This window comes from Gadus morhua, chromosome 6 (genome assembly GCF_902167405.1).
Source record: "Gadus morhua chromosome 6, gadMor3.0, whole genome shotgun sequence".
Classification (NCBI taxonomy): domain Eukaryota; kingdom Metazoa; phylum Chordata; class Actinopteri; order Gadiformes; family Gadidae; genus Gadus; species Gadus morhua.
In genome coordinates this window covers 21,968,226-21,986,377 of record NC_044053.1, presented here as the reverse complement: position 1 = coordinate 21,986,377, position 18,152 = coordinate 21,968,226, and the positions used below count along the sequence as shown (strand labels likewise).

The following is an 18,152-nucleotide window of genomic DNA, read 5'->3' as shown; positions in this document are numbered from 1 at the left end:
TTCTCCATAAACACTATGCTCTGCATTGTAAACACAATATTGTTTTATAATCTAGTTTCCATGTTTTCCTTTCAGCCGACTCCATCCCAACCCCTCTCAATGGAAAAGGCAGACTGGCCTGTAGTTGTGGAACCAGTTGATAACAGTGTTGGTCTTGAGGTTGAGCTGGGAGGCCAGCATCTCGATGGTGTTCTGCGAGGGGTAGGGCTCCAGGAGGTAGGCCTTCCGCAGGGCCTCCTTCTCCTCCGCCCCCAGCACCACCCGGGGCTTCTTCACCTGGCTGTACGGGCACAGGTCAAGCGAGGCCAGGGCCGGGCTCACACACTCCGACCGCGTGCTGGGGGAGTCGCTGTCCGACCCCGTGCTCAGGAGCCCGTACCTCCTCTTCAGGTAGGCTGCGAGGAAGAGGAGGAGGAAGGGGGTTAAGAACCAGGTCAGAAGCATGCGTGTCTCTCCAACGCCCTTAATGATGAATTATTCACGGTTTGACAGATCTTCACAGGCCTAGAGAACACCGCTGCCCTAAGCCTTCTAAAGCAGAGGTCCCCAACACTTTTTTACGCCACGGACCGTTACTAGGTCAGACAATATTTTCGCGGACCCTATTCTGTTACCCATCTGAAAAAGAGCCACCAGGGGTCGCTGTTGCATGTTTTCTGCGACATGCATGGGATGAAAGACAGATAGCCGTGCACGCTTAAAGCTTAGACTGAGAACACTTCTAATAAACAGGATGGGTTCATTAGTTTTGTTACACCGGGCGATAGCTCATTGAGTGAGAGGAATAGTGATCGAACCTGGAAAGAGTTAGCATGTGCATACCTTTCTTCTCCATCTTCTTCATGTCCCGCAGCTTGTCCACGTTGTGGGGGTCGTTGAGCCACAGCTGCATGCGGACGAAGGGCTCGCGGCCCTTCAGGCTGAGCTTGTGCCAGGGCTTGGGCCTGGAGAGGAGGTCCGACACGGAGCCCTGCGTCAGGCCCAGGATGCTCTCCCCAAACAGCCTCTGGCCTGTGGGAGCAGAGAGCTCTGTTGAAGCCACGTGAAATGAAGGAGTGAGGAAAGGGACGTACACTTGTTGTTAACACGAATTGGAACTGAAATGTGTTTGCTTGCTGTGCTACATAGTCGAGGGCTGCGATCAACACCGTGTAGTAGGGCATACGTTAACAGCGTGGAAAAGTAGGCGCTGACCCTTGATGTTGTAAAAGAAACGTGGCTGTTTAGCAACTGCTGTGTTCCGGCAAAGACGTGATGGAGATGATTCAATCAGATTATTGATAAGAATAATTCTAAAATGGTAATACAAAGCTATGTCTGGAAGAGTACCACTAGATTTGTTAACTTAAGTAGAAAAGTATTTCCAAGCTTTTCTAGCACATGCTAGAGGTATCGCTGTGATAATTATAAAGTCCGGCATCAATGCTCTTCTGAAAGGAAATGAATGCCTTGACAATGACACCGATTTAGTCCAAGCTGAGGGTGAAGATGATCAAGGTGATGACGAGGGTGATAGTGCTGATAACGAGGGGGGACCCACCCAGGTTGTTGTCGGTCAGCACCTCCTTGACCTTCTTGGTGATGGCGTAGGTGTCCAGCTCGGAGGACATGGCCACCAGCTCCTGGATGCCGAGCGGCGTGGGGGGCTGGTGCAGCGCCGTCAGACCGGGGGCGGCCTTCCCTCCCTCGGGGTGGGGTTGGGCGTGGTGGAGGCACGGGGCCAGCAGCGGCAGCCCCATGGCGTCGGGCTGCTGGTTCTCCTTGCTGCTCTCCAGGGTCAGGCTGACGGGCTCCCCCAGCAGGCTGGGGTGGCTCTCAGCCGGGCTGACGGGGGGAGAGGGCGAGGACTGGGCCAGGGCAGGGCTCTTGTCTGCAGGGTAACAAGTAGAAACACCTCATTTTAAAGATCCCCCTTCATCTAGACGTTGAGCTAGATCATACGTGATAAGGTATTGGCATAAGGCAATATGTTGACAGTTGATATAATCATGTAATCGTTAGATATTACTCAGATTAAACCCTTCTGAATAGACTTTTACTATTTTCCTGTTTTTGTGTTATTGCCGGGAATGTCCTGCTTAAAAGCAATGGACTTTTTTTGGGGATGTGTGTGGAATAAAAGTAGAAAAATAGCTCACTTACTTATTATATCAATAAAGTGTATTGAATTGTTTAAATGTCAACAATGAGATCTGTGAGATTTTGTTGTTGATGTGGGTGTGCACACTGTAGGGCGTGCTTGGGAATCACATGCGTGTAGTTTTTTTAGTGTGTTATTTAAAATTTGGGGTGTGGCAGAAACAGAGAAATTATATGGGTGTTGTGCAATTTGAATAAGCCATTGATAGAAACGGTTTGAGAGATTACAACTTCAATCAAACTTCTTCCCTTTGATGTTTTTAAATGTGATTCATAATAAACCATGTTGTGTGATGTTAAATTAAGTGTAATTCTTATTTAGAAAATTATCAAATGTTTGGTTCCATTTGAAAGTATTTCCAAACACCCCTATTACGCACTTATTGTATGTTGTACCTCCTTGCACTTAAAAATAGTACTCATCAATGTGTAGCATCTTATCCTTGCTATCTTTCATGATTACGGGGAATGGGTTAACCTCGCAATTGTGATGCTGGGCACTTGGTTCTATGGACATCCTTACTGTACCGACAGTGATATATTGTTTCTCTTTCTTCTGACAAATGGACTTAATGTGAGTCGCTTTGGATAAAAGCGTCTGCTAAATGTAAATGTAAAGGTCAATGTAAATGAAGGCGGATGCAGACGGTGGTTCCTACCCTGAGCGTGGCCCTGGCTGGGCAGCTGGGTGAGGCTCTGGCCCAGCTGGTCCAGCAGCCACAGCTGCATGCGGATGAAAGGCTCCCTGCCCTTCTGGGTGAGCTTGCTCCACGGCTTGGGTCGGGACAGCATGTCACTCACACTGCCCTGAGACAGACCCAGGACCTGTTGTGGAAAAAATAAACAATTAGTGTATGGATTTGACTTGGTTGAACCCCATTAAGACCAAAGTACAGTGTCAATTAAACCTAACATTATTGTGTAAATCCCTGCAGGATTGATTGTCTCTTTGAAAAAGACACACTATTACTGTCTGTTGTTGAAAGGGAACAGCTCTACTGGCCAAGACTATTGAATACATGTCTAACAAACGACCACTAGATGGCAGCAACGCCCCATAATAATCTAAGGAGCAGCGTAGAGCGTCTTTTGCAGGGCTTTCGCGCAGCTAATTTACATAGATAATCGAATGGTCAGTCGCTATTGGCCAATGTTTCAAATGGTCATGAATTGTTACTCAATAAAGTGAACATTATTATTTAAGTATGACAATAATTTGTACAATGGTATTAAAGCTGTTGCTTACTCAAAGATTAAAATATAGCAATTGAAAGATGACACGGTCTATGGTATTCCATTTTAATTTCTACACTAAATGACCACAGAGCACCCCCCTACAGCTCAATGCTGCCAATATATATACACATATATATATATGTATATATATGTTTATGTCAATAGATATATGAACAAATATGGCACAGCCCAAGTTAATGTCTGTCTGTTTACAAAGGTAATACCGGGTCCTGTTCCTTCTCCATTAGCTTGAAGGTATGACAGGAGGTTTGCTTTTGAATTGATTTATAAAGCAAAAAAAGGAGAAACACAAAAACGGTTTGCAGACCGGATGATGGGCTGACCTTCTCTCCAAAGATCCTCTGGCAGATGCCGTTCTTGGCCAGCTTCTCCTTCACCTGCCGGGTGAGCTCCATGGTGTCCACCTCGCGGTACATGTACATCTCGTACTGCTCCGGGGTCAGCGGCGGCACCGTGGGCTTAAGGGCGCGGGGGATGTACGCCGGGTAGTAGGAGAGGCGCCCGGGGCTGGGGCCCGCCGTCCCGGGGCCCGGGGACTCCCCGCTCACTGAGGCGTCCGACTCCACTTTCACCTCCACGGTCGGCCCCGGCGCCGGCTCCTCCTCGGCCGCCGACACCTCCTCCGCCACGGACACCTCCTCGCTGTGGAGCAGCAGGCCCTCGCCGTTCTCCAGGCGGGGCCACGGCCGGGCCAGGGTGGGGGGCCCGGAGGAGGACGAGGAGGACAGGGACGGGGAGACGGAGGTGAAGGGGTGGGAGCTGCCAGCGCCGCCCACCCCCATCAGCCCCAGGGGCCCGCGCTCCAGGGACCAGTGCTGGTCGAAGTAGCTCCCCGCGTCGCCGATCTCCGACTTGACCTTGCGGATGATGTTCTGGACGAAGGCGGCGGGGGACAGCACGCTGAGCGGCGTCTGGGGGCTGCCGATCTGATTGGCCACGCACAGCGCCACCGAGGTGGCCGCGCCCTCCTCCTGCTTGATGAAGGTGGGGAGCGGCAGGCCCTTTGACCGCTCCGGGGGCCCCAGCCGCTGCTCCCCCGCCTGGGCGCCGGGGCCGGGGCCGTTGGCCGGCTCGCGGCCGCAGACCTCCATCTCCAGCAGGGCCTGCTGCTGGGCCTCCATCTCCCGCCGCGCCTGCTCCAGGATGGTCTTGATGGTGTCGTCAGAGTTGCCGCCGGCGCCGTTGCTGCTGCGGCCCGACGAGCTGCCCATGGAGGACTTGTTGTCGCCTGGTTGTGAGGAGAGCCACGCAAAGTCACGTCACCCACGGCAACCACCGCCCTGACTGCTCTCACTTACCACTACCTCTTTCAGTCAACAAAGGAAAATCGTTTTTTACAAACAAAAAATGCAAAAACAAATTCAGAAATACAAGTTCTGAGCTTCCTTTTGCGTGGTTCACCCACCTACGTACTCACCTCCCTTCTGGGACTGGATCTCCTTCTTGGCCTGCTCCAAGATGTTCTTGATGGCGTCGTCTGACCCAGTTTCTGGAGTTCGGATGCGAGGAGTGATACTCCCTGCCACAGAGGGTAAGAGAGAGAGAGAGAGAGAGAGAGAGAGAGAGAGAGAGAGAGAGAGAGAAAGAGAGAGAGACAGAGAGAGACAGAGAGAGAGTGGGGTGGGTGAGTGGGAAGGTTGATCAGAGAGCAGTTCCAAGGCTTTGCGTTTGACTGCTAGATCAATGGCTGCTTTTGAGAGCGTGCTGTCTGAGGTTGCAGTATACGGGAAGCTAAACGTTCAAAAGCCACAAATCTGGGGAGGAAACAAAGTTTAAAAGCAACACTACAAACGTGGCACATCGCAGAGGCCATGGAAGAAGTTTAGGAGCAAGGAGGAGCGCGCGAGAAGAAGGTTCAAACGCTACTTATTTCCTCGGTATCCTACTGCGCGCGTATACCCGTGAGGGAGCTAACCTATTATTCTCCAATTATTCCCCATCTCTGTAGCGTCTCCACAACAGAACAAACCCTTCCCTCTCCTCCTCTTCCTCCTCCTCCTCACCTCTCTGGCGGACCTGGATGGTCCTGAGCGCCAGGATGTTCTGGTCGTCCGACAGGAACTGCTTCATCTTGATGAAGGGCTCCTTGCCCTTCACCGTCAGCTTCCTCCAGGGCTTTGGCCGCGCCAGGATCTCGCTGACCGAGCCCTGGGACAGGCCCAGCACGTAGTGGCCGAACACCCGCTGCCCGATGTTGTGCTTCAGCAGCTGCTCCTTCACCTGGAAGGCGATCTCCGCCGTGTCCAGCTGGTCCTCGTCGCCCGCCGTGGAGCCGCCGCTCTCCGATTGGTCGCTGGGCAGCCCGGCCTCGGCCCCGCCCCCGGCCCCGCCCCCTGCCCCCCCCGCCCCGGGGGTCCCCCCCTGGCTGCCGGTGGTGGACATGAGCGCGGCCTTGGCGGCGTAGAGCGCGGAGGGGAAGGCCATGAGGCCGCCGCCGCCCTCCTTCTTGAAGTAGGGCGAGAGGAGCTGGCGGTGTAGGACGTGGTCGGCCGACAGGCGGTCGGCGGAGCAGGGCGAGGCCGAGAAGGGCCGGGCCAGGTCGTAGGCCGAGGAGGAGCAGGAGCCGTCCTGCGTGGGGGGCCCCGGGCTCCGGGAGGCGTGGCCGTCGGGCTGGAAGCAGGAGGAGGAGCGGGAGCCGGGGCGGCGGCCCGCCTCCCTGCCCGAGTCCTCCGACTGGTCGTCGTCTGAGGACACGGAGAAGGGTCAGGGACGGGGGGGTGCGTGGGGGTCTCATGAGCAGTCAGAGAAAGAGGGCAGTGGGTAGATCACCCCAGGTCAGTGTGTGACGTAAAACAATAAAGCCAGACATATTATGAAATACTTTCTGAAGCATTCCAGACGGTTTCTAAATAAAGTAGACTAAAAGCATTTTATTCATTAAAATGCCGAGGCTCGATTTTTCAAGTTCAAATTCAGTTCAACAGTTCTTTGAATTGGTGTGAGCCAGTCATGGTGTGAACAAATGGATTTCAGTAGCACTGTAAAGATGCTGATGGTAGTACCAGTGCTGTGCAGAACCCGACCCTTATCCATCAGGTACTTATGAGCTGGAAGAAAGGCCTCTTTGTCCAGCAATAGAGCCTCTGCAGCCTTGGCAGAATCCTATACACACACACACAGACACAGACACAGACACAGATACAGACACACACACACACACACACACACACACACACACACACACACACACACACACACACACACACACACACACACACACACACACACATACACACATATAACACAAACGCAGAAGTACAAACAAACACACACACACACACACACACAGATACACACACACACAATCACACAACCACACATACACAGAGAAGCCATTACATTTGGGATTAATCAATTATAGTGGCAGTAGATTTCTTACAATGGATGGCGGTCACTAAGGCATTCTGAAGCACTGCTCCAGTTTTTCCTCCCCGACACCCAGGGAACATTAAGAGGAAACAAAAGGGGCTGGTCTGGTTCCCTGGTAGTCTATACCACTGAACAACCACTGTGTGGACAATGAGAGGGAGGGAGGGGAGGGCGAGCAGGGGGGTTTGCATCACATACCTGGGATGTGGAGCCATTTGCAGAGGCAAGCTTCATTACCTTCAGGATACTACAGGAATGAAAGATAGAAAACGAGAGAGGGGGGCGAGCAGACCGGGAGAAAGAGTGAGAGCCAGTATCTGGACCATTTCAGTCAGGCGAGAAGTCCTTTGAAAATGGGGTTCCAAGGAAAGCAAATCTCACCTGAGCTCCGTCTTAATCTCTTCGTAGTCCAACTGGGATTGCAGTCGAGCTTCTAATCTCTGTTATAGAAAGATAAACAGAGAGATCGATCATGTTTTAAGAGACACCACGTGGATGTGAGTAACCTGTCAGGTGTCTTTCACGGCCGTGCACACGCGTGTGCTGCATTGCCGGCCCTCCTCACCTCGATAGCCTTCGTTTTATAGGCCAGCTGGCGCTCCAGCTCCAGGATCTGATTGGCCGACGCCTCGCGGACCTCCTGCAGGGTGAACTGGAGCTGCTGGATGTTGTCCAGCAGACGCAGGACCTCGCAGTCCTTGGCCACCACGGCGGCGGCCAGCTGAGCGGGCGCCGCCTTGCTCTTCTCATCGTGCTGCTGGGGAGGGTCAGAGAGCGTTAAGTACAGTCAGACTGGAGAGAGAGAGAGAGAGAGAGAGAGAGAGAGAGAGAGAGAGAGAGAGAGAGAGAGAGAGAGAGAGAGAGAGAGAGAGAGAGAGAGAGAGAAGACAGTGGCGGCTCCCTCGGCGTCACAACGGCTCACACTTGAAGAGACACAAGGAAGTTGAGCAGCCGTCATTAGGCAGCGGCTGAGGTGCTAATTTACCCATAATTCATCATTATCGCCGCCGCCGCCACCCGCGTACGCCTGACAAGCCCGAAAGAGATCTGATAATAAGGATGTGAGGTAAAAGCAAGGAGGTGTGTGTGTGTGTGTGTGTGTGTGTGTGTGTGTGTGTGTGTGTGTGTGTGTGTGTGTGGGTGTGTGTGTGTGTGTGTGTGTGTGTGTGTGTGTGTGTGTGTGTGTGTGGGTGGGTGTGGGTGCACATGCTACGTACCCCGCTGGCACCCTCTGTTGGCTGGCAGCCCCCCGGGGCCGCGCTGGCTCTCTGGTGCTGGGCCTCAGCCAGCTGTTCCTTCAGCCTCACCACTTCCCTCTGTGCCAGTTCCGCTCTCTGCTCAGGCACACACACACACACACACACACACACACACACACACACACACACACACACACACACACACACACACACACACACACACACACACACACACACACACACACACACACACACACACTGTTAGCGATATCGGTGCCCGCTCTGCTGTTCCCTCTTCTCTCAGACGTATTCTAATGCAGGATTAAATACATTGTTTCATTATAATGATAAGTCCGATTCACAACAGATGCCCTCACTTTACGTCGTTTAAAGCCACGTTCAGTCGGCAAGACACAGAATACACAAAACAACAACACAAGAGCAGGTGCTCAGGAGCGGCTACCACCCCGTTCTGCTGAGACGGCCGTTTACTCACACACACACACCCGTGCACGCACGCACATGCACACACACACACACACACATGCACACATGCACACACACACACAGGCACGTGTGTGTCACGCTTGTGCGCACACAGGCACACACACAGTAACAATACTATTTACCTCGTCTGTCACAGCCGGCCTGCTAATTAATGATTCATTTTGAGAACATTTATCTAGGAGCTGCCGGCAAGAACACAATTATGGAGAAGGAATGTGAGTGAGTGAGAGAAGGAGAGATAGATGTGGAGGTAGAGAGGTAGAGAGGTAGAGAGAGAGAGAGAGAGAGAGAGAGAGAGAGAGAGAGAGAGAGAGAGAGAGAGAGAGAGAGAGAGCAGGATGAAGAGTAGGAGCACGAAAGAGGTGTAGTGGGGTCAGGATAAGGAAGTCATCAGGGCAATGATGACCCATGGAACTCTCTGGGCTCCATGGACCCCAGCCAATGCTGTCCTTGACTGGGTTGGCTTGGGGTCCTGTGTCTACTGAGGGGGGGAAGGGGGCGAGGGGCATCGACTGAACCTACCTGGTTGGCCTGCTCCAGGTTGGTCATGATGGTGCTCATCTCCTCTGCCCTGCAGACACAAGAGGGATTGGTTGAGCCATTGATAACAGAAAAAATGGGGTTAGAGATCCTATCAAAACACAACATGATTATTATTATAAGAGTATCATTTTCATCAAAATGCATCCTCATCTTGCGATAATAATAAAAAAAACAGAGGAAAACAGTGCTTCTCTGATTTCAGGAGCCAACTCGACAGCTGACCAATCCCAGCCTAGGGAACTACTATGAGATCAAACTCCGGCAACTTGCCTTCACACATGATATAACAATAAAACAAAGTCTATTTCACATAGGACTAACAAGATTATTCACCAGGGCTATTTAAAGTTCGATGCTCCCTCTTTCTACACACATGGGATAACATTTTCAAAAGGTAGCGGGGACAAATTAACAAGGCTGCTGCAATTCACTTCAATTATGCACATAGTTTCTGCGTCCGGGGACGGAGAGAAACCCGCTGCATTTCATCTCAAAGACTCATCTCTCCTGATCAAATGAACACCCGCCGAAGCGGCGGGCCTCATGTCCTGTAGGCTAGCCTACTTGATCTCGCCTCATCTCGGATTAGGACCGCCTAAAGGATAAAACATAATCCTGAGGCAAACTTCAAATCCCGCTGATCAAAAACCAATGAACCCCCACAGAACATCCAGGAGGGGTTGAATGATCAAGTGCTGTTATTCCTCTGGAACAAACGGCCGTGTTGCCCCACGTGACCCTAAGTCGGGCCCCTGACCGGGGGGGGGGGGGGGGGGGGGCTGGGCCCAGTGGCCATCCATGACGCTCCGAGTGTGGGAAAGACGGCGCTCCTGCCGCCCACGAACAGCAAACAGTAACAGGTGTCAGCGGTGCGTTTTAATGAACGTGCGTAGTGCGGGAGAAATGCTTTGTATTGATTAGCTGCTTGGCTGCTCGGGCCGTGGCAGACAAATAGTCTGTTTTATCAACGCTGAGGAAGCAAGTCAGCACGTGAGGACCAGCTTGTGCGTGCGAGTGCGTGTGTGTGTGTGAATGTGTGTGTGTGCATGTGTGTGTGTGTTTGTATGTGTGTGTCTGTGTGCGTGTGTCTGTGTCTGTGTGTGTGCGTGTGTCTGTAAGCGTGTGTCCTTGTATTTAAGAGTGTACGTTGGGATGCACTGGTCCTCCCAGTGGCCACTGCATTACCAACTGTCAACAACTGACTGCTGTCCGCCCAGGAATGGACACACACAAACAGATACACACAAACCTTCCCACTCAGACAGACACACACAAATAAAGAAGCAATTCAAACAAACAGAATGAATGGCCAGCCACACAAGTCAACCAGATGGTCTTTTGATACGTTGCTTCACGTAGGGAAAAAAAGGCAGAAAAACTATACAACACAAGCACATGCAATCCAGCAAAATGAATTGGGTTTGGCTTCTTGGAAACATCAGTTCAATTGCGCCATTGGATTAAGGCTGGGAGAAAATCCATTAGCGGTGGCAGTATGTGCTCAGGAGCGCAAGCCAAACAAAAGACTGTTTACTTTGAATGTCTATCGACATCCTTCATACAAGCTCAGATTCATTTCAGCTGCGCGGTGGATACATTGCACACAAAGACCAGGACAAGGTAGAGTGTTTTCTGAAGCAATCTTTAAATGGAGCAATTCTTCTTGAGGGCTGTCAAGGCCCAGCTACCGGTGAGGGCAAACACAGACCTCAAAGTTGATCGACCAGCATTAGCGGCTGAGTCACTCTCGCTCTACCTCATCGACGGCATTCTTCCGTTCCTCACACGACCAGGGCAGAGGGGGATTAAGGACTAGCTTGAAGTGCTGCGATAGTCAAGGCCGCACAAGGCCATGCAGAAGGTGACGGTTATGCTTTATATACACGCTTTAACACTCTAAAGAGAGAGAGAGAGAGAGAGAGAGAGAGAGAGAGAGAGAGAGAGAGAGAGAGAGAGAGAGAGAGAGAGAGAGAGAGAGAGAGAGATACAGATAGAAGAGAGGAAGAAAGACAAATAGACAGACAGACAGAGAGGGAGAGAGAGATAGACATACAGACAGACAGACAGAGAGGGAGAAAGGGTTACAGAGAGAGACAGATAGACACAGAGAGAGAGAGAGAGAGAGTGCTTACTTGGTAGTCATTTCCTTGTTGTATTTACACCGCAGGTCCAATAGCTCTGTCTGGGCCATGTTCAGAGCTGGAAGATGAATACAGGAATGTGGTGAGACACATTTTGGGTATAATTTTATCAAAACAGTACTTAATAATTGATGGGTTGAATCAATTTACCAACTCAACGACCTAATCCTGTTCAATAGATGATACTGTCTATGTTATGTCAATGAAACTTTCAAAAAACGCACTACAGCATTAGAACATGTCATACAGTACTATTACCATTCATATTACAGACTGACTTGCTCTTTACAATATACTTCAGGTTAAAGTAAACAATATAAAATCCCTGTCTAATTCTTCAAATGAATCCCCACTTACATGAGTGCAGAACTTTGATACTCTCCTCTGCCTCAGATAACCTGTCTGTCGGGCGCACCTGTCCGGTCTCCTCCTCGTCCCTGGAAGACAGGAGTCTAGGGTCAGTTACTTCATGTAAACACCACCCTAGCATGGACGATCAGGTTAACCATACAGATGGTGTCTGAACACAAGTGGAGGGCTGCACCCAATGGATCTTCTCCAACTTAGTGAAAGGTTTGATACCACTCTAATTTAGATCGCTCAATGACAGCTGCAATTTTAACTCAAGCCTTATACGAGCATTAACGTCCTGTAATAGGATCATTGGAAGCCAGACCTTAATAAGATTGGTTTTATGAAGTTACGCTTGATAAAACTGTGTTTGATTAAACCATGTTATTAAATTGTGCTTTGTAAATAATAACGTTTGACTAAATCATTCTTCGAAAAAACACATTTGATAAAAAACAATGCTTGATTAAGTTGTGTTTGATGAAATTGTCTCATTATAAATCCTGCTCGTTAAAATCAGGGACGATCTTGTTTGATAGAAATCTCCTAACATCTGATCCAATCGGGCTCAATAAAACTGTGTTTGAAAAAAGTCCCTTTGGAAACACATGTGACTGCTGGAATGAGGTCTGACTGGAGCCAATCCTCTGAGAGGGCCTCACCTATCGGAGGGCTCCTGCCGTGTGTGGTGGGGGGACCCGGGGCCTCCAGGGGGCTGGGTGCAGTTGGGGGTCATGAGGCAGGCTTTCTGGCTGGAATCGGGGGGCTCCCTTGACGGGGCCGGCCTCCAACCCGCGGCCCCCTCCTCCACGGGCTCTGCTGCAGAGAGAGGCGAGAGAGAGAGAGTCAGGAAGGAGGAAAGCATCCACCACAGAGAGCCGCTTCCACTCCCACCATGAATACCTTCGGGCGAGGGATCACCGCAATTATAAAACGCTCAAAGACACATATTTATTGGAACCTTTTTCGGGGAGGTCAATGATAATGTCTGTAACACTTGTTTCAAGGATGTTTTCCGATAATGAACAAACCTCTTTAGATTTGGGAAATCATTTGGAGAATTTCAATGTGTGATTAACATTTGCCTTCCCAGACTGAGGGGTTGTGACACAACGTTCAGCTGGCAGAGCGAACGATAGCTTATGATCCTGAGAGCCCTCCTTGTTCCCCATGACAACGTCTGAGTGACCCCGTCCGGTGAGCTCACCTGTCCTGTCAAGGCACTCCAGGTGGTTCTTCCAGGGCCCGCCGGTCACCCGCACCAGGGCCTCGCTGGCGGGGCCCCCGCTCTGTAGCTGCTGCAGCCGGTCCTCCAGGGTCTGAGTGGCCTCCAGCACAGGGGCTGGGTCTGGAGCACAAACACACACACGCACACACAGACGCACACACACACACACGCGCGTCCACACACACGCGCGTCCACACACACACAAACGTGCACAAACACACACACACACGCGCACACACATACACACACACACACACACACACACACACACACACACACACACACACACACACACACACACACACACACACACACACACACAAGCGCGTACAACAACACACCCACACAAACGCAAAGATTTGATTATTGAAATATAATGGAAAATATTATTAATCCTAATAGTCCCCAAAGTATAGCCACACACATTTTCTTTTGTTATTTTCAATCACTGAATTTTTTTCATATTTTATTTGAAGTTCTTGTTTGAATATTGGGTTCTACCACCGAGATCTGCACCCGCAAAAAAACAAAGCACCGGAGAGAGCAGAGAAGAGAGTAGTTAAGAGAGTGATGGGGCTTAAAGACACTTAAAAATGTACCCAAGATGAATAATAATCCAGAAAGGATTAATTTCTCCAACCATAAAGAGTCACAGTTATCCCATTTGAATAATAATAATATCTCCTGATTTAACAAGTCAGAAATGCCTGGAATGGCCCAGTCTGTATTAACAGTTTTACCCAACACATGTACGTCAATGAAAGTGTAAAATAAAGTGACACTGATAAAACATTTTTTCTATTTAGCTTATTGCGTCCTCAGTGCTCTCTCACTCTGCGAGAGGATTCGGGGAATCTGACTTTGACAACTGTGGCTGGGTTCAGGAACATCAAAGGTGGTTGGCTCTTATAGGAAAAATACTCTATGCAGAAATAGTTGATCAATCCAGTGGTGCCTTTATGTATCTAGATGCAGCGAGGAAAAACCAGGGACACACTGGCTAGTCTCTCACTCGCACACTCACACAAACACAAACTCCTCTTTGCACAATCTTTCTGTGAGGCACTTAGGGCAACCTTGGGCACATTGTTATTTCTTCTTCTTCTTCTTCTTGTCTTCTCTACCATCAGCCGTATCAACCACATCGGACCGGTCCTCCAAGCCGCTTTAAAGCCTTCCTCCCCCTCGCTCGGGCCCCTCACAGACCGGACCCCTCTAACCGACGCGGCGAGCCGCGAGCCGCCGCGTGGCGTCTCCCCCACAGACGGCTCCTAATGAGTCCGCTCGTCGCCTGATGAATGGCGGAGCGAGGTGCATGAAAAGGAGGCGGCCGCCAAAACATTCAGACACCGCCAAGCGCCAAGCAGACGCACGAGTCCCGAGCACACACCTAATGTACACACCTCGGCAAAGTGAGGAAAACAGGCTGTCTGTGGAAGAGGAGGAGAGGAGGAGAGGAGGAGGAGGAGAGGAGGAGGAGAGGAGGAGGAGGAGGAGGAGGAGGAGGAGGAGAATGAAGTGAGGAGGGAGGGTGCGAAGGAGGAGGAGGAGGAGGAGGAGGAGGAGGAGGAGAATGAAGTGAGGAGGGTGGGTGTGAAGGAGGAGGAGGAGGAGGAGGAGGAGGAGGAGGATGGGGGGGGTTAAGTAAAATAAAAAAAGAAACAAGATTCTTTAGCACAACAGAGAAGCTGTTTTGCAATGCATGCGCGGCAGCTCGGGGCCCATGGGGCCAACTAGGAGGCTGTTTCTCTGCTAACAAGTCTCTGCTGTATCATTTGATCATTTAAATTATTATGCCAGGAATCCTCAGGAGGCGGCTGCGCACTCCACATCACAGGGCTGTTTTTAATCTTCCCCTTCCCTTTCTTCCCTTCCCGAAAAGTTCAACAGCTCAGAGCTCAGAGAGAGAGAGAGAGAGAGAGAGAGAGAGGAAGAGTGAGCAAGAGAGAGAGGGGGAAAGGAGAGAGAGAGAGAGAGTGAGAGAGGGAGAGAAGCTGCTCCTGTTGTGTACCTGCCTGCCGAACACCAAAGGAGGTGACTTCTAGTGCCAAAGCTCGGAGAGGAAGGAGGGGGGGGGGGGGGGGCTCAGGGGAGACACCTGACATGGGGGGAGGAGAAGAGAGAAGATGTGGAGTAAACACACACACAACACACACACACACACACACACACACGCACAACACACACACGCACAGCGCAGCCCTTAAAAAGTCGCGAAAAAAAGCCCACAGAAATTGAAAAATTGTGCTTTTGTTGCCCAAACTTTTCTCTTAGCCACTTTCATGCACTCATCTTAAGACTTTGGCGTCCAAGCCCGGTCAGATTGCTCCCTGAGTTCCGGCGCAGACTGATGGGATGTCTTCACAGGGAGTGAGGGAGGACAGACAGTAAACAGCCAGACGCTCACTCAAGCAGCAGACCGTCGCTCATAAACTGTTTGTCATAAAGGAAAATGATTGAAATATGCAATTTGGTGAAATACACGTGATATGTTGCAGTCAAGCACACAACCTCAGAAGATAGTACACTGATATCAAATCTGAAAATGTATCCTAAATGGGTCAACTATCTATGACAAAAAATGGCGCATGCATATATATATATATATATATATATATATATATATATATACATGCATACTTTTTTTCATGCCAATACATAATTTTTTTTTGCTATTTAATAATTGTCCCTTTCTTTTCCCCAGGCCTGTTTACAGTGGAGCCCTGGTGGAGTTGCGTGGCTGTTGCATCAGTCACAGGGGACAGCACCATTAAGAGCACAACTTCTCCTCAGACAAACAGGATGACTTCAAGTGCTGCTACCACATCGACCCGCTGTCACAAAAATCTCTTTATCAGCCTCTTTTTTCCTCCCCATATATCCTTTACACTTACAGAGGGCGGGGTAGAGAACGCGGGCTGATACTCATCAGGGAAGCGCCGCTAATTGATAGAGCTAATGGTGCCGCGCTAGAGAGACGTTTCAGGGTCAGCCTTTGGTAAATCCTCAACATCAGAAATCAAAGAATGTCAAAGAGTAAGAAAAGGAAAAACAGGCCTGGTGGATGTCAAACTAGCTATAATTTGTATTAATTGATTGATAATTGATTCCGTCTTAAATTAGTTTTTAACTGACAAACACCTACGAAAAAAGAAATTATACAAAAATAAAAACACAACAATTTCTTTGACAGGCAAAGTGCATTTCTACTTGAACAAAACATCTTATAAATGAATAAAATATTGATGATCAAATTCCCAATTTAAACTTTTTCTGTGATTTATCCTTCAGTCCCTCCCGCCCTGTGTTTCTGCGGTCTCAGGACGTGTTAGCACTAAGGCTACGGTCAGGGCTCCTGCAAACACAGTTCTTAATCATAATGTTTTCTCTCAACCTGCATCCTCCCTTAATTAACAGTGATCCGCTCCCGGGGTCACGATAACAACCGACAGCGCCTCGCCGGACTCATAAATCACCGCACATCCTATTACATCACAATATACACACACACACACGCTCGCACATACCGACACACACAAACACACACGTCCGCACGCTCTGCCTGGATCGGAAGCGCTTGAGTATACACGTGAATCATAACGAGGTTGTTGGGGATATTACGGGGTCTTAACACCAGTAGTCATTAGCCCCACACACACCCACACAAACACACACATACACACACAAACCCACATCAAACACCCTGGACCACGGCGCTGGCTGGGTGTTGGGTTGCACACTCATCCCACACGAGTCGGGGTGTGTTTACTGGCCACGTTGATATTGACTTTCATCACTCTGGCTCAGAGGCGGTGGCGGGGACGGTGTGGCCCGGTGGACCCCACCGAGACCACCAGCGCATATTGCTCAGCCGTTACTCATCCCACTGCAGGGGGGCCGGGGAGCTCGGCCCTTGATCTGGGAGTGTGATGGGGGAGCTTGTTTGCGTGTGCGTCAGTGTGATGGTGTGTGTGGTGGCGGGGGGGGGGGGGGGGGGGGGGGGGGGGGGGGGGGGGGGGGGGGGGGGGGGGGGGGGGGGGGCCTGTGGAGTTGGTGACGGTCCGGGACAGGGCTGTGTTTGTCTAGGCGGACGAGGTTGCGTTTATACGGCAGGTAGGTAGTGGGGGCGGGGGGGCGGGGGGGGGGCACCTTGGCCCTGTCAGCGTTCCACGCCGTCATTAGGCAGCGGGGGCCCGGCAGGGTGCAGCGGCGCCGCGGTCTCCCCGGGCCCAGTGTAATTACGCACTGACATAATTAACCCAGCAAGCCCATTAGCCCGGCGCTGGCTGGCTGGAGAGCGAGAGAGAGAGAGAGAGAGAGAGAGAGAGAGAGAGAGGGAGAGAGAGAGAGAGAGCAGGGGGAGAGAGAGAGAGAGAGAGAGAGAGAGAGAGAGAGAGAGAGAGAGAGAGAGAGAGAGACAGCGAGAGAGAGAGAGAGAGAGAGAGAGCAGGGGGAGAGAGAGAGAGAGAGAGAGAGAGAAAATCCACTATAATTATTTGTTGTGCGCATGTTAATGAGGCCAGCTGTGTTCCCATCATACAAGACGAACAAATTAATTTACAAGGCCGTGCTTCAAGTTTTCGTTTGCTTTTCTTTTTTTTTTCGTTCAAAAACACCCCTTGTTGTTATCGTTCCTTCGAGTGGACTTCAAGGTCCACAAACACTCGCGGACTCTGCTGCAACAAACAGAAAGTCTGTTGTAATGTTGCCGTCAAGGACAACAACTGGGTTAACAGTGTCTGTGCTCGTTCCTCACTCTCTGCTGTGGCCGTCTCTTAGAGTATGGAAAATGGTGTTATATGCCGTCCGTTTTATGGGATTTGTTTGTGTAAAAAAATCAACTCTTTTTGAGAAACACAGCCATACCTAGGCCTGTTTGGAATGCTTTTTAAACCAACGAACAATTGATATTCAGAGAGCAAACCCCAGTCTCTCGCTCTACCTTGATGTGGAAAAAGGAGAAAAAAACTGCAGAAAGAGACATAAAGAAACAGAGAGAGATATATACTGAGAAGAAAAATGACTGAGGGAAGGGTGTCTTTGATGTGTGGAAAAAAAACTAAGCTGAAATAGAAAGTTTTAACCTGTTCTTGTTTCTGTTTTTTTCCTGTTTCATGCCTTTGTTCCATAGGAACGCGAACGACATCAGTGAGAGCGAGACGTTTCCAAGGTGCTAAACTAAGACCTGAGCGGGAGCACGGCCCCGGTTAAAAGGAACACAGGGGTCGGGGGTTACACAAGTTGGCCTTCATTTGGAGTCACATAACAACAACACAAAGTAGCAAGTCTTTGTCACTTTGCTTCTGATAATGGCGTGTCCCAATGTGTGTGTGTTTGCCTGCGTGCCTTGACGAAGACACGCACACACAAGCAGACACGCACACAAACACACACACACACACACAACCACCTATTCCA

The 18,152-nt window shown here is 50.3% G+C and overlaps 1 protein-coding gene across 3 annotated transcripts in view; it reads right to left on the bottom strand.

Annotated features, from left to right (window-relative positions):
- cux2b (cut-like homeobox 2b) overlaps positions 1-18,152 on the bottom strand; it is a 92,615-nt gene that overhangs the window by 5,020 nt on the left and 69,443 nt on the right. The window contains exons 5-21 of one of the 3 annotated variants that reach the window (XM_030359342.1): positions 12,714-12,854; positions 12,169-12,325; positions 11,513-11,592; positions 11,147-11,213; positions 8,994-9,042; positions 7,983-8,099; positions 7,331-7,522; positions 7,147-7,205; positions 6,964-7,012; positions 6,399-6,498; positions 5,400-6,080; positions 4,814-4,915; positions 3,720-4,624; positions 2,799-2,964; positions 1,541-1,870; positions 823-1,029; positions 119-395 (exon numbers count right to left, since the gene is read on the bottom strand). In XM_030359342.1, the coding sequence (XP_030215202.1) occupies positions 119-395; positions 823-1,029; positions 1,541-1,870; positions 2,799-2,964; positions 3,720-4,624; positions 4,814-4,915; positions 5,400-6,080; positions 6,399-6,498; positions 6,964-7,012; positions 7,147-7,205; positions 7,331-7,522; positions 7,983-8,099; positions 8,994-9,042; positions 11,147-11,213; positions 11,513-11,592; positions 12,169-12,325; positions 12,714-12,854 (3,679 nt within the window). The remainder of the gene's footprint in view (positions 1-118; positions 396-822; positions 1,030-1,540; positions 1,871-2,798; positions 2,965-3,719; positions 4,625-4,813; positions 4,916-5,399; positions 6,081-6,398; positions 6,499-6,963; positions 7,013-7,146; positions 7,206-7,330; positions 7,523-7,982; positions 8,100-8,993; positions 9,043-11,146; positions 11,214-11,512; positions 11,593-12,168; positions 12,326-12,713; positions 12,855-18,152) is intronic. The other 2 variants (XM_030359344.1, XM_030359343.1) reach the window with 2 other exon arrangements.